General features: G+C 45.0%; 1 protein-coding gene across 2 annotated transcripts in view; it reads right to left on the minus strand.

The window, feature by feature from the left end:
• LOC123760292 (allene oxide synthase-lipoxygenase protein) overlaps nucleotides 1-24,009 on the minus strand; it is a 94,329-nt gene that overhangs the window by 61,031 nt on the left and 9,289 nt on the right. Inside the window, exon 2 of one of the 2 annotated variants that reach the window (XM_045745835.2) lies at nucleotides 22,004-23,117. In XM_045745835.2, the coding sequence (XP_045601791.1) occupies nucleotides 22,004-23,117 (1,114 nt within the window). Of the gene's footprint in view, nucleotides 1-13,871; nucleotides 14,646-22,003; nucleotides 23,118-24,009 lie in introns of those variants that run through there. The other variant, XM_045745838.2, reaches the window with a different exon arrangement.

Genomic DNA, 24,009 nt, shown 5'->3' on the forward strand with positions numbered 1-24,009 from the left:
GGAGGGGGTGTTGTATGTGGGGGGGAGGTGTTGTAAGTGGGGGAGAGGGTGTTGTATGTGGGGGGGAGGTGTTGTAAGTGGGGGGGAGGGGGTGTTGTATGTGGGGGGGAGGTGTTGTAAGTGGGGGAGGGGGTGTTGTATGTGGGGGGAGGTGTTGTAAGTGGGGGAGGGGGTGTTGTATGTAGGGGGGAGGTGTTGTAAGTGGGGGGGAGGGGGTGTTGTTTGTGGGGGAGGGGGTGTTGTATGTGGGGGAGGGGGTGTTGTATGTGGGGGGAGGGGGTGTTGTAAGTGAGGGGAGGGGGTGTTATATGTGGGGGAGGGGGTGTTGTTTGTGGGGGAGGGGGTGTTGTATGTGGGGGGAGGGGGTGTTGTATGTGGGGGGAGGGGGTGTTGTAAGTGAGGGGAGGGGGTGTTATATGTGGGGGAGGGGGTGTTGTATGTGGGGGAGGGGGTGTTGTAAGTGAGGGGAGGGGGTGTTATATGTGGGGGGAGGAGGAGAGGAGTGTTCTGATGAGTGGTAGTGTAAATCTGGTGCATATTAATACAAGTGCTATCATGTTTCCTAGTGAGAGGTGGATGTTGGGGGGGGGGTGGAGGGCGGGTTGTAAGCGGGGGTAGAGGGTGGGAAATGTAGGTGGGGGTGGAGAGGGAAAATGTCAATAGGGTGGAGGGGGGAATATTGTTGTTGGGGGTGGAGGGAGGGTAATATAAGTGTGGGGGGGGAGGGGGATGCTGCAAGTGGGGACTTAGGAAGGAGGGGGGGGAAGTGTTGCAAGTGTGGGTGGAAGGAGGCTAATGTGGGGGGTGGGGGGGGGGGGAAGAATAGGAGAGTAGCGTTACATCACGCCAGCTGCCCCCCCAACCCCCCCAACCCCCCACCCACTCCAACAGCGGCCAGATGGGCCATGTCAAAGGCCTTTCTTCCCCCCCTCCCAGCAGTGTCTACGGCCAGTTGTTAAATAACCCATCACAATGTATGTCGGAAGTAGCTTGTAATATTAAATGGAATGTAATTTTTGCCAATGATAATAATTCTTGTATAAAATTTGTGTGGATCCCATCCCATGTTGGAGTTGAAAAACATGACTTTGTAGATCAATTGGCCAATGAGGCTTGCAGGAAAGAAAACATTGATTATGATTTTGGACTATCTAATGCAGTTATTAGAAACATACAAATTAAAGAAATTAATTCAGATTTAGAAGAACTAAGAAATGCACAGAGACCTGAAAGCTGCAGTATTAAAAGTTATGACAAGTTCTGTAATAATAGGTATTTGTATGGTCAGCACAGTAACCGGACCAGGCAATGTGATGTAGTAATCGCGCGAATTCGCCTTGGCTATAGACACATCTGGCAGGTTAGTGAGGCTGAGCCACTACCAGAATATTCAGATTGTAAACTCTGTGATAAACCTTTAATGCATTCACTAGAACACTATATTGATGAATGTGAAACCGTAAAGGACTTTAGACCTCCTGGCCTATTGTACCACCAACTGTGTAACTATTTTATTGACTCAGGTGTTCTGGACGACATCCTAACAATTTACCCAAAATTTGCTTGTCCATTTTAAAGAATGAAGAACAATTTCTACTTATATTCTAAGCTGTATCACTTATGAACCCATCCCTGCACTTGTGTGGCAGTGCACAATAGAAAGTTGTTTTCACATATCCACACATTAAAACATTGATTGTAACCATGATATATATGTGCTTCAGCCTACAGTTTAGGCCTATTGTCTTATGTATGACCCTCTGTCCTGCGTGACAGTGAATACTAGCATTAACCTCAATTTAATAAGACTATCAAAATCCTCAGATTAGGCAAAATTGTAATTAATTTTGTCAATAAAGATGTTAATAATAATAATACGGCCAGTTGTCTACACTGAAGGAGGCTGGTTGGTGGCTCGCCCAAGGTCAACTTATTTACGCATCTCAACACCCGCGCCAGCCGTAAGGAACCTCTCTAATGTCACGCTTGGGAAATGTTTAAGATTTCTGGGAATATTGCGAGGTCTCCTCCAGGCCCCGCTGAGGCGTAGCTCAGCCGACGGCGTGTACCAGGAGGGACGGGTTGTGTACACTGAGGTACACAGCCGAGCGTATATTCCTCGCCCGCAAGAGGCTGAGAGGAGAGCGGTCAAAGTAGACAAATTACACTAGAGGGAAGTACGGGAATAACTACGTATCTATGGGGCAGATGATGAGTCGTATCTACGTATCTCTGGGTTATGCCATCAGATCATCAGGCTTGTAGACGTCAGTGCTGCCTAGACAGACTCGGACACAAGCACCTCTGGCAGCCTGCCAGCGAGGTAGCACCAGAACCTTTTGTTGGCACAATAGAGCTCTGAGTGACACAGCTGGCTATGGGAGGGTATATCTGCAACACTACACGTATATAATTAATTAAGGAAGGGAAGGGAACTATCAGGGGGGGAAAGCGCCAAGCCATTACGACTATATAGCACTGGGAAGGGGGGTCAGGATAAGAATTTGGGATGGGACGGGGGGGGGGGGAGGAATGGTGCCCCAACCACTTGGACGGTCGGGGATTCAACGCTGATCAGCATGAAGCGAGACCGTCCAAGTGGTTGGAGGGTCTGGGACGGAAAGGGACAGGACCTCTCCACATCCCAGACAACCACGTACAGTAGTCATCATCACCAAGCAACCAGACAAAGGGCTAGTGTTGGGGGGGGGGGGAGGATCAAGAACATACACCAAGAACAGCCAGTAGGCCTAAGACAGTTACAATCACCCACCAATTCACCCCGCCCCCCCCCTCCCAGATCCTCCCACAGTCAAATATACCAGTCATTTGAGTACCCGGCCCCCGCCAAACACACACCGAAACTACGACGTTGGTACAACGTTGGAACAAGTTTTAAATACGTCCTAACCAGTTATAACAACCAATATAGCAAGTTGTAACAACGTTCTAATACGTCATAAAAAGTTAAGCCAAGATGTAACAACTTTATAACAAGTTGTAACAAGCGGAAAATAGAGACAGTTACGGTTTGAGTTTTCAGGGGGGCGCCCCCCCCCCCCTCCCACATTCCCACAAAACAATTAGCGCCCCTCACACTGAATAAGGATATTTTCCTTATTTATTTTAAATAATAATACAATAATAATAAGTTTTATTATCATTATATTAATAATAATAAAACCAAATTTATCCTCCACCACCTTGTGTCTCTTCCACTACCTCACTCATACAACTTCCCTCATCGCTGTCACTCTCCTCCACTCCTCCACACCCGCCACACACCCGTGGCAGCTGTGGAAGAGATTAACTGTGGTGGAAGATGTGCCGGATGTGCATGTAATATATTTGAACAATCTTCTCTCGTACATACAACAATGAAGCGCCTCAATGACTCGGCAAGTACAACTCAAACCGAACTTGCAGCCATATTGAATTATGAATGAAAATCATAATGAATGAATTTGCCTTGCCAATGAATTTTTAAAAGACAAGGGCAGTGGACTTGTATACTGTGACTCGCAGAGTGCACTCCTGGCATTGAACGCACATAGTAGTGACACCCAGAAAATAGTCAGTAATATTCGAATGAATGTTTTAGCTGCTAAAGAAAACAGATTTGAAATTAAATTCCTTTGGATACCATCACATGTTGACATCTCAAGGCATGACACTGTTGATATGCTTGCAAAGACAGCCTGCAGTAGAAATTGATATGGGTGTTTCATTAGCAGTGACAAAGAGAATACTTAAACAAATATCTAATGAAAATCTCACCGACCTAACAAATTCACAAAGACCTGAAAGTCCTAGCATTAAACATTATGATAAATATCGTGCGGAAACATTCACATGTGGGACTAATAGAACAAGAACCCGGCAATATGATGTTATAGTGGCCAGAATACGCCTGTGATATAGACGTATCTGGCAGCTTTCTCAAAACCCAAATGTCGAGTACACAATGTGTCAACTTTGTGAAAGAGAAAACATGCACTCTCTTGAACATTATATTGTAGAATGTCCCATACTGACTGACTTTCGCCCTCCTGGGCTGAGGTATGCTGAACTCTGTAATTACTATTTGAATACTGGAACATGGTGAAAACAAATGGGCAGAGTTTCTCTCACCATGATGTACCTGTTCACCTAGCAGTAAATAGGTACCTGGGAGTTAGACAGGTGTTACGAGCTGCTTCCTGGGGGTGTGTGTGTGAAAAAAAAAGTTGAATGATTGACAGTTGAGAAGCGGGCCGAAAGAGCCAGAGCTCAACCCCCGCAACCACAACTAGGTGAATACAGAAGAATATATATATATATATATATATATATATATATATATATATATACATATATATATATATATATATATATATATATATATAACTTTAGAACACTTTCCCACCAGGAGACTCGAACCCTAGCCAGCACAGAAGCCTTCCAGCAACTGGCATAACAGGTACGCCTTAACCCGCTCCACCACCCGCTCAGACCCTTAAAAGAGATGGTAATTTCGGAGTATTTAAATACACCAAAGATCACCACCTCCCAAGAGCACTAGAGCAAGTGAGGGGTCATTTAGACGTTAATTTCATCAAGTCCCTGTTAATATGGGAAGACACAGTGTCTATGCTTAAGGCACAACTCTCCTAAACACGAGAGTGAAGTATAGAACTTTGAATATATATATATATATATATATATATATATATATATATATATGTCGTACCTAATAGCCAGAACGCACTTCTCAGCCTACTATTCAAGGCCCGATTTGCCTAATAAGCCAAGTTTTCATGAATTAATGTTTTTTCGTCTACCTAACCTACCTAACCTAACCTAACCTAGCTTTTTTTGGCTACCTAACCTAACCTTACCTATAAATATAGGTTAGGTTAGGTTAGGTAGGGTTGGTTAGGTTCGGTCATATATCTACGTTAATTTTAACTCCAATAAAATAAAATTGACCTCATACATAGAGAAAAGGGTTGCTTTATCATTTCATAAGAAAAAAATTATAGTAAATATATTAATTCAGGAAAACTTGGCTTATTAGGCAAATCGGGCCTTGAATAGTAGGCTGAAAAGTGAGTTCTGGCTACTAGGTACGACATATATATATATATATATATATATATATATATATATATATATATATATATATATATATATATATGTCGTACCTAATAGCCAGAACGCACTTCTCAGCCTACTATGCAAGGCCCGATTTGCCTAATAAGCCAAGTTTTCCTGAATTAATATATTTTTTCTAATTTTTTTCTTATGAAATGATAAAGCTACCCATTTCATTATGTATGAGGTCAATTTTTTTTATTGGAGTTAAAATTAACGTAGATATATGACCGAACCTAACCAACCCTACCTAACCTAACCTAACCTATCTCTATCGGTTAGGTTAGGTTAGGTAGCAGAAAAAGTTAGGTTAGGTTAGGTTAGGTAGGTTAGGTCGTCGAAAAAACATTAATTCATGAAAACTTGACTTATTAGGCAAATCGGGCCATGCATAGTTGGCTGAGAAGTGCGTTCTGGCTATTAGGTACGACATATATATATATATATATATATACTGGTTAGCATTGTAAATGTATGGCCACGTCTGTGGTAGATATTAAAAATAAAAAAAACGTCACCCGCCACACGGAGAAGATTACGAGGAAAGGCTGCGGGAGCTAAACCTCATGTCCATGGAAGACAGAAGAGTTAGAGGAGACATGATCACTACCTACAAAATTCTCAGAGGAATTGACAGGGTGGACAAAGACAACTATTTAGCACAGGTGGAACACGAACAAGGGGAAACAGGTGGAAACTGAGTACTCAATGAACCACAGAGACATTAGAAAGAATTTGTTCAGTGTCAGAGTAGTTAACAGATGGAATGCATTAGGCAGTGATGTGGTGGAGGCTGACTCCATACACAGTTTCAAATGTAGATATGATAGAGCCCAGTAGGCTTAGGAACCTGTACACCAGTTGATTGAAAGTTGAAAGCCGGGACCAAAGAGCCGAAGGTCAACCCCCGCAAGCACAGGTGAGTACAGCCGTCGCCAGAGCCCCCCAAGCACCATCAACAATGGCCGCTCTGGTTCATATATCTCACATGACGCATGAGTGAAGGGGATCAGGTTACGCCTGTCATCCCTGCACGTACTCACCCGGTACGTGTGGTGGTGGTGGTGTTGGCCAGTGCGCATGCGCTCACATCTACTCCCACCTCTGCCCCCCCCCCTACATTCCCTTATGGTGCTCCTCCCCCCCCCTTTCTCTCTCTCTCTCTCTCTCTCTCTCTCTCTCTCTCTCTCTCTCTCTCTCTCTCTCTCTCTCTCTCTCTCTCTCTCTCTCCTCATTCTGCCTTCCCTCCCTCCTACTGTTCCCTACCACCCGGAAGCACTCAACACCTTCCACACATACTGACACGCGATACATACTGAACATGTTGTGCATATTTGACACGTGATACATATTGATGAGATCTACTGACACACTCGATACATACCGACACGTGGTGCATACTGAGACACGTGCTTAGGTTGACCAGAATTCCCCGTACACACACACACACACATATATATATATATATATATATATATATATATATATATATATATATATATATATATATATATATATATATATATATATGAATGACAATGTCATACCACGAAGGAAGGATTAAGACAGGAATTTCCTTAAGTACTTTCGTATTTAATAATACATCTTCAGAGTTAGTATTACTTCTTCTTCTAATAATACTGTCTTCTCTTACCACCAGCATTTATATACATGCTTGAAGTATAGGCGCCTCGTAAAGCAGAGAAATCTTAGCTTCCACACACACACACACCCACACACCCACACACACACACACACACACACACACACACACACACACACACACACACACACACACACACACACACACACACACACACACACACACACACACACACACACACACACACACACACACAGAGCAGCAGGGGCGAGAGGTTAACGTCATACAGCACAGAATGAAATTGGTTTCCAAGAAAACAGTTCGAAGACAAATTCCCAAGTGACGGTATTGTTTACCCAGGTGGGGGGTGTGGGTGGGTGTTTCCCTTCACCCTACCCTTACCAAGGATGGCTTGAGGGTGGGAGGAACATCTTTGATGCCTGAGTCACATGGAGATTCCCTGGTGACGTCACAGCACGCATCTACATCGGCGGTGGGAGTTGCATAAGCAGCCTGAGCAGCAGCCTGAGCAGCAGCCTGAGCAGCAGCCTGAGCAGCAGCAGCCTGAGCAGCAGCAGCAGCAGCCTGAGCAGCAGCAGCAGCAGCCTGAGCAGCAGCAGAAGCAGCCTGAGCAGCAGCAGCTTGAAGAGCAACAGCAGCAGCAGCCGCCGCCGTGTCCATGCACAACTCCCAGGACACGTTTACAGCATTGCCAGCATTTTTTCTTCATTCATTTTTTCTTCATATTCATTCCTTGCAACACCCCTGGGTTAGCCTTAAGCACTCAGCAATCTTTCAAACGGTAATGTCCATATTTTATACATATCGTCCCAGACTTGATGGTAGTTTATGGTATGTATTGTAAATAATTGTGGTGGCTTCTGCGATCAATGATTAAATGGTCAGTAAACATTAGGGAACTTGGTCAGGCGTTTAGACAAGCGACGCGTGTGTGCAACTTCAGACTTGAGCCCATTTTCTGTAGCTTCCCGTGTTACTTGCCCATTTTCTCTAGCTTCCCATATTATGATCCCATTTTCTCTAGTGTTATGAGCCCATTTTCTCTAGCTTCCCGTATTATGATCGAGCAATGTTATTTATTCGTTTATATGTGTGTTTTCTTTGTTTACTCTCCATAGCTCTAATATGTGTCAGTAATTTATTGTATTATTTTGTTTCCAATTATTATCCGTTAAGTTTATTTAATTTTATATACGTTATATTTCTGTTTTATATGATTTCCCAGTATCGTTCGTTTTCTTAGGAATAACATAGTTAAGAATTTGTAGGTTAATGTTTAATTTATAGTGTTATCATCAGATTTATTACTTAAGGTAAGCAAGCTATAAGTGTTTATTTTAACGTAATGTACATTTATTTGATGTCATTTCCAGATTGTCTTGGAATACCACCATTTAATTAATTTGCTTAAAAATATATCAACAAGCTGTCTTTTTCGAATAATATATTGCATTTTGACGTCAAACTCTCCGACGAACAGAATATGATGTACTATGCATCATACCGGCTCATAAAACAACCCCGTTTTCTATTCGTGTGTCCTCGGTTAGGTTCGATTTATATTCTAAGCTGTATCACTTATGAACCCATCCCTGCCCTTGTGTGGCAGTGCACAATAGAAAGTTGTTTTCACATATCCACACATTAAAACATTGATTGTAACCATGATATATATGTGCTTCAGCCTACAGTTTAGACCTATTGTCTTATGTATGACCCTCTGTCCTGCGTGACAGTGAATACTAGCATTAACCTCAATTTAATAAGACTATCAAAATCCTCAGATTAGGCAAAATTGTAATTAATTTTGTCAATAAAGATGTTAATAATAAAAAGTTATTTATGCTGTTATATTTTCTCCACCGTTAGGCGAGGCGTCCCACAATAGATTAGTATCTCCAAGGTAGCTATTGACTGCAAGGCATCAGGTGAATGAAACGTTTTCAAACGTCTCTTTCTGCTCGGGAACCGAACCCAGGACACATGGGGCTGTGTCCTGGGTTACCTCTATAAGGCGACTGTGGTATGAAATAGACATTCCTCGGGGGTGAGATTGTGTGGAGAGTGCGAGCGTGGCCACCAAGGTCAGGCGTGGTGGGGAAGGCCCAGGCCGCCAGGGCCGCCCGGGGTCCATCGCACCCCCTCGCTCCATTCACAGTCTTACCCCTTCCACACCCCCCCCCCATAATACTCACTATCCAGGGTGTGTGTGTGTGTGTGTGTGTGTGTGTGTGTGTGTGTGTGTGTGTGTGTGTGTGTGTGTGTGTGTGTGTGTGTGTGTGTGTGTGTCTGTGTGTCTGTCTGTGTGTCTGTCTGTCTGTCTGTCTGTCTGTCTGTCTGTCTGTCTGTCTGTCTGTCTGTCTCCTCTCTCTCTCTCTCTCTCTCACACACACACATATCTCAGGAGTAGATAACAAATGGAATGCACTAGGCAGTGATGTGGTGGAGGCTGACTCCATACACAGTTTTAAATGTAGATATGATAGAGCCCAGTAGGCTCAGGAATCTGTACACCTGTTGATTGACAGTTGAGAGGCGGGACCAAAGAGCCAAAGCTCAACCCCGGGAAGCACAGCTAAGTACAATTAGGTAAGTACACACACACACACGCCGATACACACACACACACAAGGGTCTCGCGGCTGAGTGGACAGCGCTCGTGGGTCGTAGTCCTAATTAGGGACCCGGATTCGATTCCCGGACGAGGCAGAAACAAATCGGCAGAGTTCCTTTCACTCTGATGCTCCTCTTCACCTAGCAGTAACTGGGTACCTGGGAGTTAGACAGCCGCTACGAGCTGTTTCCAGGGGATGTGTGCGCTTGTATAGAGTAATATATGTAATAGACATAATAGCTGAAAAACAGATTGGTTAGAAAGGCGGGTTCCGAGAGCTAATAGCTCGATTCTGCAGGCACAAAATAGTAATTAAACACATAACGAAGAGGATAAATACGACGAAAGACAATAAAACTCAACAAGATGTCCATGACAAACTGAAAAAAAATAGTTTAAAAGGGTTTATCGGAAGGACAAAGTAATGAAGCTGAATTCTGATAATAGTAGACCGGACACAGTTTACATAACGTATAAAGTGGGAGAGGAAATTCTCCTTAAAGCTTATAGGAAAAAAAAAATCTGTGGGTTGAGAGTAGCCTGCGCTCGCAAACGTTTGATGCAGTATGAGGCTATCAGCTAGAACACTTTAGTGATCAAAGTAATTACAAAGTTCCAGGTTCCTCATGCCGCCAGGTCTGATGGGTCTAATGACTGGACACTCAATAATGTAGTGTGTATATATAAGATCATGACCCATTTCCTGCTTATAGAGCTTACACACACAGTTTACACATGGAATGCTCAGGGATAGGAGATTCGTCACCTGTAGCCTGCACCTGCCACAGGTAACGGTAACCCAACATGATCTTGACACCCACTAAGTCGTACTCTCTAGTGGACGGTTGGTGCTGCTCATATATAAACAGGTTTCAGATCTAAACAAATCATAACTTTTTACACTGGTGCTGTCAGGCCTTAGAGAGTCTGTGATTTCTCTCCTCTTAGACCTGATGTTTGGAATAATGGAGATAGCTAGGTCTAGTTCAACTTCATCGCTGTAGCACGCTAATTTGGCTACTATGCCTATGTCATAATGTTATATTTATACGAGATGGAATCTTTACAAAATATATTCTAAACTTTTTTACTCAGCAACGAACAACTTATATATATATATCTACTATTAAGAGGGTTTTGCTGTCTGTCTTGCAGAAGTTTGCAAGTGCTTGAAGAGCAGACTGAAGCATAAAACAACTTCGCCAAAGTATTTTAGCGTACTAGTAGCTAGTTGTAGTTCAGCTAGTTCAGTTACGGAGAGTTCAGCCAGTTATTTAGCTTGACACTTAGTCTGAGTACTAGTATTATTTCAATAAAACCTACAGGCTGGTGCAGTGCGTACTTGGCGATCAGATGGAGGGCATTGATCCCATTGGCGTAGAGGCGGGACCAAAAGCGGAGCCTAGTCCCCACAGGCACCATTAGGTGAGTACACGTTAGTAGTAGTAAACAGTTGATTGGTAGTTGATAGGCGGGCCGAAAGAGCAGAGCTCAACCCCCGCAAACACAACTAGGTGAATACAACTAGGTGAATACACGTATCAGCATCTGTGAATCACCTCCACCAACCTGGCCTCCGGGAACCACAGTACTTGTTGTAACTATGTGATGGAGTGTACCCATATGTAGTAATGGAGCCCCATGAAGCCACTGTTTGAACTATTTTTGATAGTCCGGAAAAATAAAGCTAAACCCCAAACTTAGATATTCCTAGGCCCTAGCCTAGCACATATATGTACTATATTAGGCAATCAGATTTTAGGCCTAAGAGGCTTAGGTTAGCTTTTATTGGCAACATAAATATAACTGTTTTTCTGGTTGGTTCAGATACAATAGTACAAGAGTCAACTTTCTGGTGGTCCATCATATGTTTGTACTTTCGCCCACATCGTTACTATAGGTACCGTCATATTAGGAGGCTAGGCTCCTTCCTCACACTCTCATTCCACTACAGCGTAGCCAGCACCCGCCTCCCAGGGGCTCCCATCACTGGGTGGGAAAAGTCGTTTAGTCTTACAAAATCGCGGATCAACAGATTAAAGATTACTGAACACATATAGTTAACATTACGCTGCGAGCACCATAGGGGTGCGGAGTTCGTGGAGCAGGACAGCAGCATTGGACAGAGGAAATGAGTTGGAGTAGCAGACATGAGCTGGATGGTGGTGGTGGTGGTGATGGCTGGAGGAGCTGCATGGTGAGCACAGTGGCTGGGCGGGAGGGAGGCAGTGTAAAGGCCTGGTTACGCAGTGAAATAACATTAACGTGATGTATCAGTGAGAAAAATCAGTAGGAGCCATGAGGGAGGATTCGAACCCGCACACTTAGCGATCAGACTCCCAAACACACACACACACCCTAGACCATTACGCCACGACGCGGTCCAAGAACTATGCAACGGGGATTTAACTGATTCTTCTAGGTATCCCGAGGCTTACACTGAAGCCCAACCGGGCTGTTAAGTTGAAGTTTAGTCATTTATTGTTCGATTAGCTGAACAATTAACGATCTTGTGAAGCTGGTTAATCACACATTATATAATCAGTAGTCTTTTTATATCACAAGTGATTGAAGGAGTGGTGCACAAGTCTCTATACAAGGTCTGGTTGTGACGGAGATTTGTTTATAGTGACCCAGCGTACATGAGGCAGTCTCATTGTTAAAATAAGCAACATTGTTCACAGTGGGAGTCCCAAACAAACCCGTGAATTTGTTGATGATGTAAAGTTTGAGAGGTTGTGATAAACTCTAGAAAGTCATTATATATGTAGTCTGTCTTATATTTAAGTGAACGCAGCTTACTGAGTCACAATTTCAAGTGTCCAAAATGTTATTAAATTTATGTCTTGGTTTCGTGATGGGGTTAAGCTTATCATCTGAAGGCTTATTAAGGCCGCAAGCATACCTTAGTCCTGAATAACGCCACCGTAATCTTGAGCTATCAAATAAGTCCATTAAAAGTGGAAAACGTTTCAATAGATCCATTCAAGACGAGAACTCTTGAATGAATCTGAAGAAAATAGAGTAGTGCAGAACATGAAATAGCAGATCCATTGTCTATCACAATTTGTCAAAACATGTGTATTGGGCAAGTAACAAAATCAGTTGACTAACAGACGTTGTCACAGCTCGAATGTTTGATACAGATAGTAATGTTAGAGATACTTGGCTACAAGTATCTCTGGCAGTTCGGCTTGTATAGGGCTCTAGATGAAGTGAAGTATGCGGTCAAAGACAGGGACACACACACACTACGACCCATATTGACTGACTTTCGCCCTCCTGGGCTAAGGTATGCTGAACTGTGTAATTACTATATGAGTACTGGAACACTTGATGATATATTGGAATTGTACCCAAGATTAACCATATAATGTATCAAATATATAATGTATGTATGTGATGTAACTATATAACCTGAGCTTGTAAAAGCACCTTAATCACCTTCAGTGATTAAGTGCTTAATTGCACACTAGTTTCTCTATCAGCTATCTCACCCTGTCAGAGTAAAAGAGACAAATGTATGTGAATGCATATGTGTGTATATATATGTATATGTACGTATATATGTGTGTGTGTGTGTGTGTATGTATATGTATAAAGTATATATGGAAGCTGATCAGAATTACATTTCACCTTTGTAAATGCACGTTAATGACACTATGTAAAAGACACATCGAACACTTTATGTAGGGCATATCTGTGTATCTATGTATTTACGTATGTAGGTTAGCTTAGCATTTTAAAAGTACCGAATCACCTTCTGTGGTTGATTGTTCAATAAACCCCTGAACTATATGTTTAACACATCTCTAACCCTGTCCATGGAGGACAGAAGAAAATGTATATATGCTGGTTAGCATTGTAAATGTTGGGCCACGTCTGTGGTAGAAAAAAAAACTACAGCATTACGTCTTAGACTGTGAAAAAATTGAGCCATTTAGAGATGAATCTAAACACTCGTCTGTACATGCAATGGCAAACCATCTTATTACAAATGATAAAGTATCTGAAATCGTTTGGAGTTTGCCACAAACTTTGCAATGTTAGTCACAGTTAAAACTGCATTTAAATAACAGGAGACCTTCAGTTTAACACGTAAGTGGTTCTTATTGTGTTGAGTACAGTGCAATAAATAATATTAGCCCCATGGACCCCCGGTTGGGAACCACTGTTCTGAGTGTGGTGGTGGAGACAGACTCAAGACACAACTTCAAGAGCTTATTTAAATACTTTAGAACTTGTACAGCACACACCAAGTTACAGCCCCGCTCCTGTGCCAGGTAAGTCCACTACGGACTCGCCATAGCCCGTGCTACTTTGAACATTTTGTTCCCAGTAACTGAATCTAAAACAACAACTGTACAACAGCCTACTGAAGGTGGAGAGGCTGGACAGAAGAGGTCAGCCCCCCGCGCACACAACTAAAGCATATCGGAGATATAGACCCCCAACAACTGGTCTAAACAGTGAAGACGGCTACAAGCATAACTGACTTACCTGAGCCGGGCCATCGGGGACGTTCTGCTTGTAGCGGTAAACCTTCTTCTTGTGGCCGAGGTTGGTCATGCGCTGAGCCTTGAGGAAGTCTGGGGTGTCCTGGGGCAGGAGACAGTCGTTGACGGTGAGGAAGGTGTGCACCGGGGAGGGCTTCACCCATCGCAGCACCGGGAACACTGCCTCTTTCCCCGTGGCCGCCACCTTCACGGAGATGCGGTCCACGAACCACCCGGCTCCCACTCCGAATTTCTCAATCCAGAACTCGATCCTGACGACGCTCGTCAGGTTGGAGATCTCGGAGTTCCTCTTGAAAGTGGACGTCTGGCCTCGGCAGTTGGTGGTGATGCGGTTGTTGAGGCGGAGCGTGGAGGACGAGTGGCCCTCGGCGTCGTAAAGGATGACGAACACCTTGGAGTCGGTGCCGGCGCCCCGTCGGTCGCCAGTAACTACGGTGATCACTACGTCGTGCTTTGGGCTCTGCTCAACCCCGCCCTCACCGCGACGCTTAACGAACGGACTCTTCATTGTAGTTAGCAGAGCAGGAAGTGTCTTCCCCACGGCCTGCGTTGTGACGAAGGTTGACGTTAAGGAGTTTGCTGTTCGATTCTCGCAGCTGTCACGACCTTGAGGGTGTCTGGGGGGTGCAGTAGGACGGGGAGCAGCAGCGAGGCCCGTGAGCGCTCCTGGTGAGAGCAGCACAACAGTGGTGGCAGCAGTGGAGGAAGACTGGCACTTGTGGCCTGGCTGGGAGGGCCCGAGTCACTGCCAGCACTGTGGGGCCAACCCGCGGTTTTTTGTTTTTTTTTTTGGTCCAGCTGGCGCAGCGAGGCACACGTGGGCCCCGTCGCTCTCGCGCGCATCCGCTCACTACTAGACCTGATAACTAAGTTTCCTGGACAATATTTCTTGGGTCTTGCGTCTTATGTCTCTCAGTCGTCACCTGCTGAGCGAGCAAGGGCGGCACCCACCTTGCCTCCACGCTACAATAAGGCCATGAGATTAATTATATCCCTTATATTCTCCCGGCAAACACAGGCTTCGATCCATGATATTGCCTCATTAGCCTTCTTCCTGCTGCTTATCTCTCTAACATGAGTGTATCACCACTCTCTTGTTATATATCTCTCTCTTGTCAGTGAAGATAGTCCTCATTATGATACAGTAGTTCCGCGAGCGCTTTGTTATGGGTTCGTATCCTGGCCGGGGAGGATTTACTGGGCGCAAATCCTTAACTGTAGCCTCTGTTTAACTCAACAGTAAAATGTGTACTTGGTTGTAACAACGATTCTTCGCGGCGGGGATCGTATTCCAGGGACCTGCCCGAAACGCTACGCGTACTAGTGGCTGTACAAGAATGTAACAACTCTTGTATATATCTCGAAAAAAAAAGATGTATTCCAATTTTCTATAAATCACGTGTAACCCTTATTGTGTTCGAGTTTTTGGGAACAATTTGTGACGCTTTATTGTATGTTAGTGTTGAGGAACTATGCTGGTGTGGCGCAGGTGTGTGTGTGGGGGCAGCAGGTGTGTGTGGGGGAGAGCAGGTGTGTGTGTGTGGGGGCAGCAGGTGTGTGTGGGGGAGAGCAGGTGTGTGTGTGGGGGCAGCATATGTGTATGGGCCAGCCAGTAGACCTGGGGCTCCCTTCACCCTGCCGGACCAGTCAGTTGTAAGCCAAACTTAAGCAGGGTGAGAGATATTGAGACTCCTGGAAGGTACACACCTGCCAAGTTGAGAGGCGTGTCAACACACACCTGAGAGGTCCCCTCAGCGATGCTCCGGCAGGCCACACAAGCACACAAAGATTAAAATGGACCTCATCCGCCCTCTTTGTCAGCCACGCTGCCACCGTCACATACAGACGTTAGAAATACCTTTGGAGAACATGTCTGGGAGTACCAGAGTTCAACAAGATATACTTAAGATAATTATGAAGTGAAGGCGTTGCGCTAGTTTGACTCGCGCCTCGAAGGAATATGAGCACTGAGTGAAGGAATGGTGCCTAAACTTCAGGCAGGACCGTCGGGCATCGAACCCCCCCACCCCCCTCGACCTGCAAAAACGTGAGAACGTCGCTGTTAACCGATTGCTGCAAGTGCTGCTTTAGCGAGACTTGGGAACGGAAGCACATGGGACCTTAACGTTAAGAATGACTCTTATCGTAAACACATGCAGACTGGTTGCTTAATAAATGTAAACACGGCCGCCACGATTAAGGAAAGATGTACACATTTCGTATTTGGTTGGTTGCACGCATGCTTGACGAATCGTATACCTGAGATGGTTTCTGGGCTTAGTGTCCCCGCGGCCCGGTCATCGCTCAGGCCTCTTCGTTGCTGGACTGGTCAACCAGGCTTTTGGACGCGGCTGCTCGCAGCCTGACGTATGAATAACAGCCTGGTTGATCTGGCCTAGCCACGGAGATAACACCATCCAATAACCTTATATCCACCACACCAACTCTTAGAACGCAACACGCCTCTGCATGATCATAAGCCTATGCACGCTGCAACCACGTACGTATATGTGAGAGTGGAATTTGTTGCACTCGCTCTCGTTAATAAAAGTACACAATACAAAAATATGAGCGGATCTTGTATCCGTTTGTATCGTGATAAGAGATCCGGTGTGAGTTTACACCCAGCAAGACAGCATCTTCTTAGCCATGCGTATCTTATGAGTGTTTTAATGAGTGTATTTTGTGAGTTATTTAAGCGTGTGCTGCGAATATGTACTATGTTATGAGTGCATTATGAACGAGTATGAGTGTTCACGAATGTGTATCACGAGTGTATTATATATATATTGTGTAGGAGTGGTGGGGGGGGGGGGGGGGGTTCAGCCCGCCCTCTTAAGATTTCCAACCGTCAAGAAAACGGTCAATTCAGTGTGTCCTCTCCTAACCTACCACAGGATCCAAAACAGAAAAACGGGACAGTACGTCACTTTCACGAGCCGATTCCATTTTCTACTACGACAATTTTTAGCCTTATGTAACGCATACGAGCGAAAAGTTAGTTTAGTTTAGCTCATTTATTAATGCACCTCATACCCATCTTGTGGGCGGTAGTGGAAAGGGTTACAGAGGCACATAATGGGCTCAGGGACTGAACCCCACAATTCATTTAGCTAAGCAAGTTACAATCTTGATGAGCTCTAACTAGAGCTCATCAAGCTCTAACTTGATGAGTGTAACTCATCAACCTCTTCGGCTTGATAACTACACTCTAACTTGATGAGTGTAACTAGCTCAATCTTGATTTTGAGCTAGTTACAAAATTCAGTATAAGTCATCACATCAACAGTGGGTTCGAGATCGACCTCAAGTACAGGTTCTAAATTAAGCAACTGACATGTGGAGAGTTAGTGTCACAATTGATATGTTTGTCCTGCACACCGCCCCCCCCCCATCCAGTGGGCAGCGGTGGATAGGTTACAGTCACTCAGTTACTACCTACAGTTAGCAAACTGGGGATATTTGGCTAAGATTTCTGGTAGCAGATCAAGCGAAAAAGCAACGTTCTTTGTAGGAGAACAGGTTGTGGGGAGGGGGGGGGGAAGATGGGGAGATGCTGGGAGGTGGGAGGAGTTGGCAGTAGAATGAATAAGAGAAAACGGATCAGGGGGGAAGGGGGGGGGGGGATACTGTTGAGATCAAGGATGCCCCGCAGATGGTGTGTGGTGGGATGCTGAGACAGGGGGAGCAGTACGGGGAGAGGAGGTGCAGTGCTAGGGGAGGGGGGGGGGAGGGCATGAGAGGTGAGGTGCAGGAGGGAACATTGAAGAGAGTATTGGAGCAGGCGGCGTTGAAGGGGTGCGTGTACTCACCTATTTGTGGTTGCGGGGGTTGAGCGCTGGCTCTTTGGTCCCGCCTCTCAACCGTCAATCAACTGGTGTACAGGTTCCTGAGCCTATTGGACTCTATCATATCTACACTTGAAACTGTGTATGGAGTCAGCCTCCACCACATCACTGCCTTAAGCATTCCATTTGTCAACTACTCTGACACTAAAAAAATTCTTTCTAATATCTATGTGTGTGTGTGTGTGTGTGTGTGTGTTTGTGTGTGTGTGTGTGTGTGTGTGTGGAGGTATATATCTCCACACACACACACACACACACACACACACACACTTGATGGAAAGTGAAGGAGCATCACAGCTGAAGGTGAATGGTTTCAAGATGAGAGTAGTCTCCCTCTCTATATATATGTTGTGAAGTCTAATCTTTCACCAGGCTTTTAGTGCATTTTGTGCTGGTGTATCTGTGAACAAGTCTGTGGGTCTGAGGGGGGTGAGTCTGTTATCTCTCTTGTATTTATGAATCTTTATCGTTCTTGTGTCTGTCAGTCTGTTATCCAGCCCATCCTCTAAACAAAAACCCAAAGACCATTCCATGCATCCGCTAACCCCCCCCCCCCAGCTGTTTATGAATGAAAAACGGTTTACACAAGACTCACAACTGATGACGTCCGAACACTTCCTGAACAAGTGCTTCACTGACGACTCTTATTCGAACCACAACGCTGTAAATGCTTCACCCACGTACTACGAATACAAATAATCGCCAACAGAACTTAAACACCTAACCTAACCAATGCCTAAATATGCACAATATGCTAATATATAATTATAATAATTTATATTTGAGAAAAGTTCAGTTTGAATTTTGAATGAACAGAATGAATTGATGACTGCGTCTTTGGGGTCGACCGCTGGATAGAATGGACTTGGTCCGAGGACTGGTTGCTGTTATCACTCCAGGGTCTGAGGAGATTAACCCGTACTAATGAAACCATTACTCAAGGATAACATTGACAGATGTTGATAAGATTAACGGTAATCAAACTACAGTGTAAAGATAGTCTAGTGCCGTTGTTTCGTCTTGGTGAAGTCTTCATACTTCAGCTCCTTGTCCTCTCACCATCTTGTAAGCGATATATCTCACCATGTAAGCGATATATCTCACCATGTAAGCGATACATAGCCTCAGACGCAGGCGAAGAGTCACAATAACGTGGCTAAAGTAAGTTGACCAGACCACACACTAGAAGGTGAAGAGACGACAACGTTTCGGTCCGTCCTGGACCATTCTCTAGTCGATGGTGACAAGACAATCGACTTGAGAATGGTCCAGGACGGACCGAAACGTCGTCGTCCCTTCACCTTCTAATGTGTGGTCTGGTCAACTATAGCCTCAGAGTTAGATTACCTCAGCGTATAGTTGAAAGTCTAACACCAGGTTAAGTCAACTCACAACTTGGTCGTTGTCAGCCGTGGTCAATATTTGGTGCTGGGTTCAGCCCGTAATGTAAACAGTGTGCTTGAGAAGCTTCTCAGACCACCACCTCACCAGGTCCTTCAAAAGAGGATTAATGGAGGATCTATCTGGATGATTAATGGATCATTCACAACTGTGAAGGATCAATTGGCCACTTTTGTGCATCAATCTCACCGTTCAAGAACTGCAAGATGTTCACTTCTTGACGGAGTTAACACATGAGAGGCTAGGCAAGGACAGCGGTACTTACAGAGTGTAACTGGTACTTACTGTAGCCTCTGGGGTAAAATACAATAACTCTTCGTGTTAGTCCACACACAGAGACGAGGCTAACCATAGCCCGTGCTACTTGCCCCGCTCCTGTGCCAGGTAAGTCCACTACGGGCTCACCATAGCCCGTGCTACTTGGAACTTATGTTCTGAGTAGCTGAATCTAAAACAACAACATCGTGTTAGTGGCGGCTTTGCCAGACTGTACCCCTTATGGTACAGTCATATATCACCACACAACCTGTGTGAACACAACCCATTGTACCGTCTTGTACCATAGGACCAAACAATGACTTGATTTTTGAGTTTACTGACCCTCACCACATGTAATTAAAGATTTGTTGCAGCTTAATATTTGGGGGTTAGTGGAGGGGGAAGTTGAATGGGGTATAATGGCCTTGATAAAGACATGGGTGTGACGGATGCAGAGATAAGATAAGACCCCTTTAGCGTGGCACTCGAAGGCGATAAGCCAGGAGTGCCACCTCAGGCACACACTTTTCCTACATTCACGTCTAAAGACACTCATTCATCATTTCCAGTCAAGAATTTTTCAGTATATTTTTGTCTACACATTTTGAGAAAGAAATTAGTGGACGTGGTTCCATATCATGGAACCAATTCCGGTCAAATTAGTCTTTATGATCGAGTCATGTCAAGTGTGCGACGGGGAACATGGGCTTGACGGTAGAGCGACGGTTTCGTTACATGCAGGTCTGCGTTCAATCCCCGACTGTCCAAGTGGTTGGGCACCACTCCTTATGTCCCATCCCAAATCCTTATCCTGATCCCTTCCAAGTGCTACATAGGCGTAATGGGTTGGTGCTTTCTCCTGACAGTTCCTTTCCTTTCCGGTTATATCAGAGGTCCTTCACGTCCTTCCCGGGGGAGTGGACAGACGACGCGTCACCCGTCTACCCGTCCTCCATATCTGTCTCAGGAAATAAGCCACGAATCGTACTCCGGAAAGATGGTCGATGGATGTGTGGGTCGCTCTATACCTAACTCTGCCCACAGATTGTATGTATTGATGAAGATTAAGCCACCCAAAAGGTGGCACGGGCATGAATAGCCCGTAAGTGGTGGCCCTTTTGAGCCATTACCAGTATCAAGAGCTGATACTGGAGATCTGTGAAGGTGCGACTGCACCCTGCGTGACGGGAGATGTCTCCCATCTGCCCACAGGAGTTGAGATATAATACATACAGAAGAAATAACCAGTCAGAACACTTACGGGCTAATCATGCCCGTGCCACCTCTTGGGTGGCTTAATATCCATCAATCAGTCAGTCAGAACAGCACGTCACGGACCTCCATCTGGTCACCACTTGATCCGGGAGACATCTCCCGTCACGCAGGGTGCAGTCGCGCCTCCACAGATCTCCAGTATCAGCTCTTGATACTGGTAATGGCTCAAAAGGGCCACCACTTACGGGCTATTCATGCCCGTGCCACCTTTTGGGTGGCTTAATCTTCATCAATCAATCAATCAGTCAGACCACCATTTGAGACACAGACTTGGGACATCGCAGATGTACTTAATATCTGTATTATTAAGGAAGCACACAACCGCAGCGTTCACTCCAGGGTGCTTGAGAGAACGAACAGGAGAACAATTACAGAACATAATTGAACATAATTACACCTCTTCCTGCTGTAATTACTGTAGGAAGAGTGTTTGTTGCACCAACCGATAGCTGGGGGGGGGGGAGGGGGGGAAGTGGGGGGGAGGGGGGGGCAGTAAGGTCACAACTCGACCCTTCAGCTACGTATGAGTGAGTTCAAATACTTAAGTTGAGTATTTTCTGTTTATAGCGTGTATGTTTGTAGCGTGTATGTTTGTAGCGTGTATGTTTGTAGCGTGTATGTTTATAGCGTGTATGTTTATAGCGTGTGTGTTTGTAGCGTGTGTGTTTATAGCGTGTATGTTTATAGCGTGTATGTTTGTAGCGTGTATGTTTGTAGCGTGTATGTTTGTAGCGTGTATGTTTGTAGCGTGTATGTTTGTACCGTGTATGCTTCGTATGTACACAGGGTTGTCCCCAGTGACCGATAACTTGTAAGAGGAATAGTGGATTTTGAGCAGTTTTCTCAGCTACAGTTTGGACAGTCGATAAATGACAGAAATGAGTACGGTTTTGTGTATTGATATTCCCGCACTTTGTATCCGTCAGATAACATGAGCTTAAGGGTTGATAAATGTGAATCACCTTGTTTGACGCCACATTAACTACCAGGATGAAGTAGAACACCAGCTGCGGCAGTGTACAAGTGGCAGGATGAACAAAGCGGGGTGTGTACCTGTGACGGTATGTTCACTCACAGGATGAACACTCCATCCAGTTTTCCTTCTGTCGAGGTGGGGAAAAGGATATACGGGGAGGATATGCATATTGTCGTGACGATAGGTTGACTGGAAGGCTGGATGTCGCTTTTTTAAAAACTTTCCTTCAGGACAAAATTACATAGAAAAATAAAAGATTATAGGCTTCCCCTTCGTGACAAAGAGCAGCATGATTATATATATATAATAATATAATTGAGTGTTCCCCGCGGAGGACAAAGAAAACGCGCGACTTACCTGGGCGACCATCCCCGCTGCGTGCACGATGTAGTTGTAAGCGTTCCGTTTCCTCTCCAGGTCGGCCTTCCTGGGACCCAGGCAGGGGTCGTGCTGGGGCAGGCAGACGGCGTACTCGTGGAAGTGGTAGTCGTGCTTGGGCGCGATCCAACGATGTATCGGGAAGAAATACACACCCTTTTCTGTCGACGAGTTCTCTTGCAAATATTTGGAGCCTAAAAAGTTTTTCTTCGACTTCGTGCCGTGGTCCTTGGAGATCTTTTTCTTGGGGGTGCGGCGATCCTCGACGTGGATGTAGTCGCAGAACCAGTCGTCGGCGAGGCCCCTCGTGTCTCTGGAGAGCCTCAGGTGCTTGACGATGCCGAAGTCTACCGGACACTCCAGGTTGTAGGTGTCTCGCTTGGAACGCTCCAGGTCGTTGTAGAAGATCTTGTCCAGCTTGACGCTTGGGGTGACCAAGCCCTTTTCATCCTCTAAGGCAACGTATACGTTGGCGTCGGTTCCAGCGCCTTCCTGGTCGCCTGTCTTGACCACTAGATGGAAAGCCTTCTTCATGGTCATAGAAGAAGCTTCCTCACTCGCAGAATCTCCGTCGCCTGAACGCTCTTCACCGGAGGATGAAACAGATGTGTTTTGCCTTCTCAAGGTAACGTCTTTGAAGGCAGTGGCACAATAAGAGCCACTTCCAGCCAAGCTCAACAGAAATGGTGAGAATTTTAACGGAGAATTGCCAAACTGATTATCATTCCAATGTCGTATATTACCTAAATGTAGACAAATGTTTGCACGTGCGCTAGTGTGTCGTGCAGGAGTGTAGGCACGCCTGGCCTGGAGGGCACGTGTGGCCGGTGGTGCTCGGGTCTCAGGAGCCCCAGAAGTGAGGAGCGAGCTGAAGGTGTCAGCCGGCCAGAGGTGGTGCTGGGCCACTGGGGTTAAACTCCCTCTATCAGAGAGTTTAATGTCACAACCAACGCCCTCGAGATAAGACGAGGCGCGAGATGGGTTCTTGATGGGGCAGCTAATGACGGGTCTGTCACACTCCGTCACCCAGCCTAGGTTGCCGTCCACTCTGCCCGTCCACCGCCAGGCAGCGCCCCGTCTCACAACTGCTCCTCTGGAACAGACAGGCACACAGTTACACCGTCATAATTTACACGTGTTGAGAAGACATTTATTTTTCATGTTATATAGATGTTCATTATATCCTAATCTCCCTATCATCCCTTGTGATCAAATCAGGTAAATTAAATAATAATTATAATAAAAATAATAATACTATAAATAATACCAATAATAATAATAATAATAATAATAAATGTAATTACTGTAAGTCATTGCTGATAATAAATATAATTATGTCTACTAATAATTATAAGTCAGAAAAATAATAATAACAAAATGATAATCACCCGAATATCATGTAACATAACCTCAGCTGAAGGCATAATAAAGTGGTCTTTATATCAGAACATTTCTCTCACTCTTTTAGTATAAATAAGAATTACATTGAAATGTTGGTGGTCTATATGACGTATTTTGTCTCCTTTAGTGATGAGGAATATATATGTGTTGATGTTTTAGTCGTCCCGGCCGTCTTGGGCCCTCCTTGTGTAGTTGTTGGTCACGCTGGGTCATGATGGGTCATGATGGGTCACGTTGGGTCACGCTGTGTCACGCTGCGTCACGCTGGGTCACAATGGGTCACGCTGTGTCACAATGGGTCACGTTGGGTCATGCTGAGTCACAATGGGTCACGCCGGGTCACGCTGGGTCACACTGTACATGTGTGTGGACGCGCTGAATCACACTGCGTTATGCTGGGTCCGGCTGGGTCATGCTCTTCACACTTGGTCATGTTAGGTCATGAAAATAACATGATGTTTAATGGTGATAAATTCCAGGTACTCAGATACGGCAAAAATGAGGATCTTCAACATAATACAGGGTACAAAACACAATCGAATCTGCCCATAGTAGGAAAACAGCATGTCAAGGATTTGGGAATA

The sequence above is a fragment of the Procambarus clarkii genome, chromosome 39 (assembly GCF_040958095.1).
Source record: "Procambarus clarkii isolate CNS0578487 chromosome 39, FALCON_Pclarkii_2.0, whole genome shotgun sequence".
Lineage (NCBI taxonomy): Eukaryota > Metazoa > Arthropoda > Malacostraca > Decapoda > Cambaridae > Procambarus > Procambarus clarkii.